This window comes from Salmo salar, chromosome ssa23 (genome assembly GCF_905237065.1).
Source record: "Salmo salar chromosome ssa23, Ssal_v3.1, whole genome shotgun sequence".
Classification (NCBI taxonomy): Eukaryota; Metazoa; Chordata; class Actinopteri; order Salmoniformes; family Salmonidae; genus Salmo; species Salmo salar.
The window spans coordinates 19,166,808-19,179,409 of record NC_059464.1 but is presented as its reverse complement, the minus strand read 5'-3'; the positions used below and the strand labels follow the sequence as shown (position 1 = coordinate 19,179,409).

Below are 12,602 nucleotides of genomic sequence, written 5' to 3'. Positions count from 1 at the left end.
TGCTAAATTGTAATTATTTCGCCTCTATGGCCTATTTATTGCCTTACCTCCCTAATATTACTACGTTTGCACACACTGTACATAGACTTTTCTATTGTGTTATTGACTGTACGTTTGTTTATCCCATGTGGAACTCTGTGTTGTTGTTTTTAATCGCACTGCTTTGCTTTATCTTGGCCAGGTCGCAGTTGTAAATGAGAACTTGTTCTCAACTGGCCTACCTGGTTAAATAAAGGTGCAATAAAATTTTACAAAATTAAATACAGTAGCTTCAGGGTTTTCTCCTCTTGAAAATCTCGAAAAGCCATTGTCCGGTGCTCTCTCTGAGACGCTTTTTTCTTGCCATCCATCTTCATCTTAGTGAGGTAGAAATCCATGGCCTGAATTAAAGCCTGCTGATGCTGTGAATATTTCACATCAGTCACCTGAAACTGCCTCCCAACAAATGCAACTCCGAGGACTTCTGCTCCATTCATCTTAATCAGAGGATTTTAGCAACACTTTGTCCATGAGGACACTTCCAACGCAGCCATGATGTGTCCTTTTGCCAATTCAATTTAATGACTATGCCTTATCTGTCTGTGGTTGCCCATGATGGGATAGCACTGGGATGAGTCAATGATAAATGGAAGGACGCTTTCAAACAGCAAGTGAGTTTTTAATTAATCTCAGATAATGTTAGGAATAAACACTCAGCTGTATAATTCTGTTAGGGACGACCGTCACAGTGGTTCCCAAAGCCTCATTATGAACAAAACAGTCAAGCAGTGTAGTTTTATACAATGACTTAAAGAAACTTAAATTAGCTGGGATGGCTTACCAGCTCGTCCAAAACTACCATTCGGGAAACACCGCTTTAATACAAGGTGCCTGTGCAAGGGAAATTCCTCATTGATAATCCTGTCATTGTCACAGCTACATGTAAATATATCACAGGCTCACATGGAAACTGCCAAACGTCCTGCTGTGCAAAGGGCAAACTCAGCCGATCAGACTCATTATTCAGTAATAATGATGGTCCCAGCTAGAGGGCTCTTGGAATGAAAGATGGAATGGATTGATGATATTTAAATCAAACACACATCCTGCTATTTAGGAAACTTTCATCCTGGAGCCAACAGACACAACTACAGCACACATCACAGATGGAACTACAAAGCAAAACTGCTAGATTTATTCTAACCATTGTATGGTTACCTTGATGGCTGTGGATGCTATTTGGATGTGGTGCAGCTTGCGCAAGGTGCCTTCCCTGTCGATGAAGTAGGATGCAGCCAGCTGGTGGAGTGCCTCCAGAGTCACGGCCGTACCGTTGGCCTCGCTTGCCTCCACTGTCCTACTCAACCTCCGCTTGTCCACAAAGATCCTTAACGACTCCTCCCCTAAACACAAACAAGGGCACAGAATGGCGCAGAATATGCACTGAGAACTGGGCCGGGAATAGTCCACATCCAACACGACACCTATACAGCACAGAGAGAATGTGTTTCTGAAGCTGAGAATCAGCAGCATACAGATTGAGTGGAAAGAAATAGGCCTTCCAATCATTACACCAATAAATAAAATGTTTATTATTCTTACCCCCCAGGGTGGCTGAGAGTAGGAAGTGTGTTCCGTACTTCCTGATGATGCTGTCTGTGATAGAGCTGAGGCTGGGCCGTCTGCCCAGGTGCCTTATGGTCTGAAGGAACTCGGGGTCCAGAGGCAGAGCCAGACCATTGTTATCCTGTCTCTCTAGAGCCAGGCTGTTCACCTTCCAGCGGCCAAACTCCCTGCAATGTCACACACAAACATTAGTACGCACACACACACAAACAAACTCACAGGCAGGGATGCACACACACACACACACTGGCAGGGCACACTCCATTAGCAAACACCCTCTATCATAGTCATAGTGAAGAGAGAGAAAAAGGGCTCAAGAGCATGTTACAGCCAGACCCAGCCCACAACCCCAGTGCCCTCTGCCATAATGAAGAGTGGACCATCTAAAGGTCTGCAGAGGCCCTGGCCCCGCCCCAGGATGAGGCCAATGTCTATCTGTGCTTTGAGTATTGAAAGAAGAATAAAACATAGGATTATACTGTTCTAATTGCAGAGTGGACAGAAGGACACAGCTTGGGCTGCATTAGAAGACTCATATTCAGATTCGGGCCATGCTGGGTGGAAGATATCATGTCTGCCACATCAACTCCGGTGACATTTGGATCTTTATGTGCCATTTCCTAAAAGATGAATGGTGCCATGCTGTTTTCAATGTGTTCTGATAATTGCTCTGTGCCTATCATGAAAACACTGTCCTTCCCCAACACTTTTTACACAATGGTGCAATCTCGGTTGTGTAGAGTGGCTTGTGATGCCCTGCGGCTGGACTGGTTTGTAATCACTGGGGAAGACATTCTGCTCAAAGGGCGCAAGCACACACACACACACACACACACACACACACACACACACACACACACACACACACACACACACACACACACACACACACACACACACACACACACGCACACACACACACACACACACACACACACACTGTGCTGATGAGCTGCTCTCAAGGGTCCTCTGTAGAGGCTAAGACCCTCTGATGAGGATAAAGGGTCTTGATATCCATGCTGGCAGAGCAGGGTTCCAATGGTTTTTATCTAGATTACCATGTGGCTCAAATAGCCCATAATAACCAGGGTTTAGTGGTCAAGCCTGGTATGGAAAGGATAATTGTAAAGCTGTCAGACATGAGTGCTGCTGAGGTGTATTATTCCATTATAAGCAGTCCATGTTGCGAGTGTTCCACCACAGCAAGGATACTATATCTATAACTCACATTTCTATGTGAATTTGGTCAGATCGGCCAAAAAGTTACATATTGCAGCTTTAACACCAGTGGGATTGCAATTGACACCACGTGGTGAATAAACGAAGTGTTAAATGAATCACTTTGGAATCAACATTATGTGGTGTTGTTACTCAACTGTGTTGAGTTCATTTCCATTAACCCTGAGTAAAAAAAGACGTGGAAGGGGTCTTGTTCATATTTTCCCAGAATGCTTTGTTGCAGGTTTATTTTTAGAAACTTATTTTAATATCTGTGTTTCTGCATAAACATTGATTATCTGAACTGAACTAATCCAATCTGTAATTGCACCTGTTACTGAGATGGTTGTTACAATTTAGATGGTTTAGGTAGTCTTTTTTGTATAAAGTCCTTCACAATAGCAGTCATTTTGAATACAGGTTGTGGGTGATAAAATATTCAAATTGTTGGATATTCTTACTCTGGCTGGATTCCGATAGGAATTACTAATCACTTCACAAACCATCTTATTGTGACTTGGAGGTTTGATGTGGCCCATGAGCCAAGAGTTTCAGATCACAATGTTGAGGATAACTAGGCCATAACTAAAGTCATTATGAAATGTACAGAGTATACAAAACATTAAGAACAGTTCCTTCCATGACATAGACTGACCAGGTGAATCCAGGTGAAAGTTATGATCTCATATTGATGTCACTTGTTAAATCCACTTCAATCAGAGTAGATGATGGGGAGGAGACAGGTTAAAGAATAATTGAGACAATTGAGACATTGTCACGAACCGGCTCAAAGCTCGTAACAAAAGGGAGAACATGGAGACAAGGAATAACAAAATATATATTTATTAACAAAGGTAACCTATATACAAATAAACATAGTGTGTCCGCATGGAGAGTCTCTTCAATGAATGTGGCAGAGATCTATTTATCATGGGACACACCCGGGCCCAGGTGTTTCCCATGTAGTTGACGACCCTCCCAGCTCCGCCCACTGGCATCCTAATAAGGAAACAAGAGCAAAGAGAGAGAATACGGCAGACAGAGTGGGAGGGTCGTCACAACATGGATTGTATATTGTCGTGGAAATTCTAATCAATAATGAGGAGAGACAAGGTCAATCACCAATCAGGATATTACTTTATTCAAACCTTATTAACCTGTTATGGCTAGGGGGCAGTATTTTCACGGCTGGATAAAAAACGTACCCGATTTAATCTGGTTACTACTCCTGCCCAGTAACTAGAATATGCATATAATTATTGGCTTTGGATAGAAAACACTCCAAAGTTTCTAAAACTGTTTGAATGGTGTCTGTGAGTATAACAGAACTCAAATGGCAGGTCAAAACCTGAGAGATTCCTTTACAGGAAGTGGCCTGTCTGACCATTTCTTGAACTTCTTTGCCATCTCTATCTTTTACAAAGGATCTCTGCTCTAACGTGACACTTCCTACGTCTTCCATGGGCGCTCAGAACCCGGGAAAAACCTGAATGTCGTCATCCCAGCCCCAGGCTGAAACACCTTATCGCCTTTCTCAAGTGGCCGATCAAGGGACTGTGGGCTTAGGCGCGTGCCCTGCCCCCCCCGTCTTTGTGATTTTTCCTCTGTTTGCCGAAAAGGAGATTCCCGGTCGGAATATTATCGCTTTTTTACGAGATAAATTGCATAAAAATTGATTTTAAACAGCGGTTGACATGCTTGGAAGTACGGTAATGGAATATTTAGAATTTTTTTGTCACGAATTGCACCATGCGTGCGACCCTGATTTACCATTTCGGATAGTTTCTGGAACGCACGAACAAAACGCCGCTATTCGGATATAACGATGGATTATTTGGGACCAAACCAACATTTGTTATTGAAGTAGCAGTCCTGGGAGTGCATTCTGACGAAGACAACAAAGGTAATAACATTTTTGTTATAGTAAATCTGATTTTGGTGAAGGCTAAACTTGCCGGGTGTCTAAATAGTGTCACGTCCTGGCCAGTATAAGGTTAATTGTTTTTGTAGTTTGGTCAGGACGTGGCAGAGGGTATTTGTTTTATGTGGTTCGGGGTGGTGTGTTTGTGTAAAGGGGTGTTTGATTTAGTATTTCCGGGTTTTTGGTTGATGGTCTATGTCTTTGTAGTCTATGGTTAGTCTGGTGTGTGTGTTTCTATGTTTGGTTAATTGGGGTTGGGACTCTCAGTTGAAGGCAGGTGTTGTCTATCTGCCTTTGATTGAGAGTCCCATATATTAGGGTGTGTTTGTGTGTGTGTGTTTTGTGGGTGATTGTTCTGTGCTTAGCCATGTGCCTAGTCAGACTGTTATTGTCGTTCGTTCGTTTTTCGTGTTTGTTATTTTTGTATGTTCATTTTGAGAGTAATTAAAAATCAAGATGAGCATTCACATACCTGCTGCGTTTTGGTCTTCCATTTCTACCAACGACAACCGTGACAGAATCACCCACCACTCAAGGACCAAGCAGCAGAAGAAGGAGTAGAGGGACTTCGAGTTGGACTGGCGGGAGAAATGGACCTGGGAGGAAGTTCTGGACGGGGCCGGACCTTGGCACCAGGCTGAGGATTATCGCCGCCCGCAGTGGGAAATTGAGGCAGCCAAGGCAGAGAGGCGTAGGTACGAGGCCAAGTACGCGCTGAGGGAGAAGCACGAGAGGCACCCCCAAGAATTTTTTTTGGGGGGGCACACGGTAGTTTGGCTAGGCGTAAGAAGAGCCGGAAGCCAGCTACCCGTGGTTATATGGAGGAGCGTATGGGGTGGAGAGCGCTATGTTTCGCTGAGGAGCGCACTCTCTCACCCATACGCACGCACAGTCCGGTGCGCGTTATTCCAGCCCCTCGCAGGTGCCGTGCTAGAGCGGGCATCCAGCCTGGTAGGAGGATGCCTGCGCAGCGCATCTGGTCGCCGGTACGCCTCCGAGGACCAGGCTACCCAACTCCCGCTCTACGCACGGCTACCATCAGGCCCCTGCACAGCCCAGTCTGCCCTGTACGAGCACCCCGCTCTTACAGGGCTACTAGTTCCATCCAGCCAAGACGGGTTGTGCAGGAGGTAAGATCGAGACCGACTGTGCGCCTCCATAGCCCTGGGTTTCCAGCTCCTGTCTCTCGTGCGGACCCGGAAGTGCGTCAACCCAGTCCGACTCGTCCTGTTCCCGCTCCCCGCACTAGCCTGGAGGTGCGTGTACATAATCTGGTAAGCCCAGTACCAGCACCACGCACCAGGCTACAAGTGCGTCAACCCAGCCACGCCAGTCAACAGTCACCAGAGCTGCCCGCCAGTCAACAGTCGTCACCAGAGCTGCCCGCCAGTCAACAGTCGTCACCAGAGCTGCCCGCCAGTCAACAGTCGTCACCAGAGCTGCCCGCCAGTCAACAGTCGTCACCAGAGCTGCCCGCCAGTCAACAGTCGTCAGAGCTGCCCGCCAGTCAACAGTCGTCAGAGCTGCCCGCCAGTCAACAGTCGTCAGAGCTGCCCGCCAGTCAACAGTCGCCAGAGAGGTCAGACTGCGCTGAACTGCCGGAGTGGCCAGACTGTGCTGAACTGCCGGAGTGGCCAGACTGTGCTGAACTGCCGGAGTGGCCAGACTGCGCTGAACTGCCGGAGTGGCCAGACTGTCCCGAACTGCCAGACTGCCCAGACTGTCCCGAACTGCCAGACTGCCCAGACTGTCCCGAACTGCCAGACTGCCCAGACTGTCCCGAACTGCCAGACTGCCCAGACTGTCCCGAACTGCCAGACTGGCCCGACAGCCCCCCGGCGATGCCAGACTGGCCCGACTGCCCCTCGGCGATGCCAGAGTGGCCCGACAGCCTGGAACGGCCGGAACCAGAGCCACCTCCAGAAATAGGTGGGTTGGGGAGGGGGGGTGTAGCACAGTGCCGTCGTTGACAGCAGACACCCTCCCTTCCCTCCCTTTTGAAAAGGGGATTTTTTTTTGGTGTTGCTTGGGGTTATTTTTTGTTAAGGTGCTTCTGGGGTAGCACCTTTAAGGGGGGGGTACTGTCACGTCCTGGCCAGTATAAGGTTAATTGTTTTTGTAGTTTGGTCAGGACGTGGCAGAGGGTATTTGTTTTATGTGGTTCGGGGTGGTGTGTTTGTGTAAAGGGGTGTTTGATTTAGTATTTCCGGGTTTTTGGTTGATGGTCTATGTGTTTGTAGTCTATGGTTAGTCTGGTGTGTGTGTTTCTATGTTTGGTTAATTGGGGTTAGGACTCTCAGTTGAAGGCAGGTGTTGTCTATCTGCCTTTGATTGATAGTCCCATATATTAGGGTTTGTGTGTGTGTTTTGTGTGTGATTGTTCTGTGCTTAGCCGTGTGCCTAGTCAGACTGTTATTGTCGTTCGTTCATTCGTTTTTCGTGTTTGTTATTTTTGTATGTTCATTTTGAGAGTAATTAAAAATCAAGATGAGCATTCACATACCTGCTGCGTTTTGGTCCTCATTCACCGACGACAACCATGACAAATAGCTAGCCCGTGATGGCTGGGCTATGTACTTAGAATATTGCAAAATGTGCTTTCACCAAAAAGCTATTTTAAAATCGGACATATTTAGTGCATAGAGGAGTTCTGTATCTATAATTCTTAAAATAATTGTTAAGCTTTTTGTGAACGTTTATCGTGAGTAATTTAGTAAATTGTTAGTAAATTCCCCGGAAGTTTGCGGGGGGTATGCTAGTTCTGAACGTCACATGCTAATGTAAAAAGCTGTTTTTTGATATAAATATGAACTTGATTGAACAAAACATGCATGTATTGTATAACATCATTTCCTAGGGTTGTCATCTGATGAAGATCATCAAAGGTTAGTGCTGCATTTAGCTGTCTTCTGGGTTTTTGTGACATTATATGCTAGCTTGAAAAATGGGTGTCTGATTATTTCTGGCTAGGTACTCTGCTGACATAATCTAATGTTTTGCTTTCGCTGTAAAGCCTTTTTGAAATCGGACAGTGTGGTTAGATAAAGGAGAGTCTTGTCTTTAAAATGCTGTGAAATAGTCATATGTTTGAAAAATTGAAGTTTTTGTATTTTTTAGGAATTTGTAATTCGCGCCCCGCCTATCATTGGATATTGGAGCAGGTGTTCCGCTAGCGGAACGTCTAGATGTAAGAGGTTAATAAGGGAGCATAGAGCAATTGCTTCCACAATATTGAGGCTGGTCGACTCAACACTCCCAAGTGTTGTGGCGAGCAGCTCTGATACAAGTAATAAAACATATATTTAATATCAAAGATACACCATCTTGGTCTACATGACAAACAACAGATGCATGGAATGGGTCACAAGGTGAGACTTGATATATGAGAAAGGAGTATCCCCCAGCCAGATAGCATTTGTTATGAAGATTGTTCTTATTGTACAGAGTTTGGCCCCTAAGACAAGGCTCTGATCTCGTCCCTTGTACTTCACAGTACAGAAACACCAACTCATTCTATGGCGTAAATCAAATGTAAAGTGCTGAGGGGAGTGAGTCTCTGGGTCATACACTATCCCAGGATAGGTGACGTACAATTGTACATCAGAGATGACGAACAATTGTCCAGACACTACCCCACACATCTTGTGTCAGACCTTACCTTCCCCAAGGCCAAAGGAGGGCGTGACTGGCACACAAACATTGTGGACACAAGTAATTGGTTCCCCGTTAATCAAGCCATACATTCACATAGTTTAAAATAGGTAAAGACACATTCACATATGAAGACAATGTTCCCTCCTGTCCTCTTTTCTATCTGATATTCTGCATAGCACCAGGGACATGTGATAGACAAGTCTGACTTCTCCCCTCTCTGGACCCCAGGTGACTGAGACCCATATTAGGGAAGAAGTGCAACTCTACGGACAATTCCTTCAACCTCATGGCTTGGTTTTTGCTCTGACATGCACTGTCAACTGTGGAACCTTATATAGACAGTTTTGTGCCTTTCCATATCATGCCCAATCAATTGAATTCACCCCAGGTGGACTCCAATCAAGTTTTAGAAACATCTCAAGGATGATCAATGGAAACAGGTTGCACCTGAGCTCAATTTAGAGTCTCATAGCAAAGGGTCTGAATACTTATGTAAATAAGGTGATTCTGATTTTATTGTGAATACATTTTAAAAAATGCCTAAAATCCTGTTTATGCTTTCTCATTATGGGGTATTGTGTGTAGAGTGATGAGGAAAACATGTTAATACATTTTAGAATAAGGCTATAATGTAACAAAATGTGGGGAAAATGAAGGGGTCTGAATACTTTCAAAACATACTGTTTAGTCATAAGGGTTTACTTTTAATTCAAACACATTCACTTAGGCAGTTACTTGGTAAAGGCTTCAGGAATAGAAGTTATTGAATGCAACAACCATGTCTCTGTCACTTACAAACACAGTCATGGGTGGGTGTCTCTCACATTCACTTGAAAGGCATGCTGGAAAATATGCAAATAAAGCTTTACAAACTACAATATTAAAACACTGTGAGTGTAAAAATTCTGATCTCATATGTGCTGTGTAGGCACGCATGCTGATGTGATGTTACACACTGCCATTACACTGGGTGTTCTGTCATGGAATTTACAACAAGCAGATATGCACGCATATATACACTCGCGCACACACACAGCAACACTCATTTTTTTCTGGAGAGAACCCCCCAGGAGTCCGGGCTAACTGTCAATCAAATTCTCACCAATGAGAATTTCCCCAGAGGAAAAAACAAGTGAAAAAATAAAGGAGCCAACAGGAATCAGTTCATTAGGGCCTGTTTCATGACGGATTTCTCTATAACGAGGGGCCATTACTGGTACTCCTTCCACTAAGCTGAGGGGGAGAAAGGGAGGGAGGGAGAGGGAACAAGGGAATAAAGGAGCGAGGGAGTGGAGGAGAGCTTAACCGTAATCGACACAAAGCTTCTGGGGATTTCTGATGGACATTTATGGATTCCGCTGCAGGTTAGCAAGGACACACGCACACACATACACACATACAGGCGGGTTAGCTGGGCAATTCCACCACTGGCCCCTGGCAGTATGTGAGCAACAGGGATTCCAACTAGTGTGTGTGAGTGTCAGACCTAGGTTCAAATACATATGTATTTAGTATTAGTTATTTTAAATACTTGTTTTAGTATTTTCAAATACATATCCCAAAACAATTTATTTTCTTTGAATATTTGAATGGTTACTTGTAAAAACCAAATAGTTTACCAAAAATACTTTCAAAGACTTTCCTGGGGAACTATTTGAAACCCTTTCAAACACATTTTCCCAAAACATATTTTAAATACACTCAAATACTCTGCTCTCGAAGTTGCACAAAAAATTAAAATATTTATTTAAAATTCTATAAGTGCATGGTTGCTTCTTTTGCTAATTTTGAAGATGACACATCCTCTAAATAAGAGTATTCTGGTGATGAAGAGGAGGAAGGTCTGCAACCTGTAAGTTCCATTCACCTTGATGAAGTTCACTTTTCACAGCATGAACGTTGCTATACTCACACAATACTGCTCACCATTAAAGATTGCCTTCAATCTGTATATAACCTTATGAAAGCCGTTTCCAAAGACGTTAAACATACTCCGGGTTGAAACATAGTGCCCGGGGAAAAACCAGCTAGGAGCGTCAATACAAAACACGTAACAAAACAAATGAACAATGAAAAATGGAGCGGAGATGGCTAGAAGGCCGGTGACGTTGACCGCGGAACGTCGCCCGAACAAGGAGGGGAGCCGACTTCGGCGGAAGTCGTGACAGACCCCAAACTTTTGAACATTAGTGTATGCCAAATATTTATTTTAAAATACTGTCTTTAAAATATTTTCAACGATATGTATTTGAAGTAATTGTAAATACATACCAATATTTTACAAATTGTATTTTGAAAAACATTCCAATATTCAACTACTTTTCTTTCAAATAAAGCTTATCTTATTACTTGTTGTCAAATGTATTGAAAAGTAATTGAAATACCTGAAATAGTATTTGAACCCAGGTCGTTGTGTGTGTATATGTATCTGTCAGCCACCTCACTGAGTGCTGGGGTAATGTGAAATCAGAGAGGAAGAACCAGCTACAGGGATCCTAGGACACTAACTCTCTCCCTCTCTCTCTCTATCACACACACACAGTATAGCTTATACTGTACAATCTGTGCTCTTTTACAAGTTGAATATATTATTTCACTACTACTGTACTCTGTGTTTAGTCTAATTTGACACTGATCCCTCTGAATGTTCAACGTGCACAACGTGGATCAGCAACAGAAGAATACTTTTCTATTTTCAGATCAGGAAGAAAGATCCTTTTGCTTGCAAAGACTTCAAAGTCGCCATACCTGAAGTCAAAGTAAAGAGCCAAAAGAGAGAGAGAAAGAGCTGAGATGAAGAGATGAAAAATAGAGCGAGAGAACAAAGGGAGAGATATGAAAGGAGGGAGAGATGAGAGAGATACTGTCATGTCCTGACCAGTAAAGGGGTATTTTGTCATTGTAGTATGGTCAGGGCGTGGCAGGGGGTGTTTGTTTAGTGTGTTTTGGGGTTTTTTGTTCTAGGGGATTTCGGTTCTAGTTTTCATTTTCTATGTTTCGTTTTCCAGGTTTGGCCGAGTGTGGTTTCCAATCACAGGCAGGTGTCTTTCGTTGTCTCTGATTGGAAGCCATACTTAGGCAGCCTGTTTTCCTTTGGGTTTTGTGGGTGGTTATTTTCCGTTATAGTCTGTGAACCTTACGGAACTGTTTGCTGTCGTTTGTTTTTTCTTTGTTTAAGTGGTCTCTTAAAATAAATAAGTAAGAATGAGCACTATACCCGCTGTGCCTTGGTCTGTCCTTAACGACGCTTGTGACAGATACGAATGACAGACGAGAGAGCAATACGAAAGCAAGATAGAGACAAAAGAGAGGGAAACGAAAGAGAAAGAGGAGAGAGGGGAAAGCAAGAGAGACGCCAGAGAGAGACGCCAGAGAGATGAGACACGAAAGAAAGAGACACTAAAGAGAAAAGAGAGAGAGATGAAAGAGAGTGATGAGAGAGAGCGAGATAAGAGAGTGGGAGATGAGAGAGAGCGTCGAGAGAGGAAGAGACGAAAGAGAGAGATGAAAGAGTAACGGAAACGAAAGAGCGAGGGAGACGAGAGACGGAGAATTGAAAGAGAGCGAGACAAAGAGGGACGAGGGATACAGAGATGAAAGACATACAGAGATGAGAGATAGAGATGAGAGAGAGGGACAGAGATGAAGGAGCTGGAGAGAGCCGAAAGAGAGAGAGAGACGGTAGAGAGACGAAAGAGAAATGGAGTATTGGAATGGTTAACAGCTATGATAATAACAAAAGCAATGATCCCATGAGTGAACATGATACCAACAACATCAAAAGAACTTACCCTTACCAAACACTTACCAAATAGAGATGAGAAAGGAAGAGACGAAATAGAGAGAGCGACAAAAGAGAGAGACTAGAGAGACGAAAGAGAGAGAGAGAGACGAAAAATAGAGAGAGATGAAAGACATGAAAGTGAGCAAGAGAGAGTGACGAAAGAGAGCGAGACGAGAGAGAGAGAGACTAAAGTGGGATACAGAGATGAAAGAGAGAGATACGAAAGAGAGAAGTATGGGAATGGTTAACAGCTATGATCCCAATGGAATCAATGATCCCATGAGTGAACATGCCCCCAACAACATCAAAAGGACATCAAACACCAATTTGAAAATTATTTACTTCACAAAAAAAGCACTAACAAAAGCACACGGTTTTCGGACATATATGTGGCTTCTACCTTGGGTTCAGATCCTCAGA

The 12,602-nt window shown here is 43.9% G+C and overlaps 1 protein-coding gene across 1 annotated transcript in view; it reads right to left on the bottom strand.

The window, feature by feature from the left end:
• Nucleotides 1-12,602, bottom strand: part of LOC106584145 (BMP/retinoic acid-inducible neural-specific protein 3) — a 103,237-nt gene that overhangs the window by 38,253 nt on the left and 52,382 nt on the right. Inside the window, exons 3-4 of the mRNA XM_014169064.2 lie at nt 1,582-1,772; nt 1,198-1,382 (exon numbers count right to left, since the gene is read on the bottom strand). Of these exons, the coding sequence (XP_014024539.1) occupies nt 1,198-1,382; nt 1,582-1,772 (376 nt within the window). The remainder of the gene's footprint in view (nt 1-1,197; nt 1,383-1,581; nt 1,773-12,602) is intronic.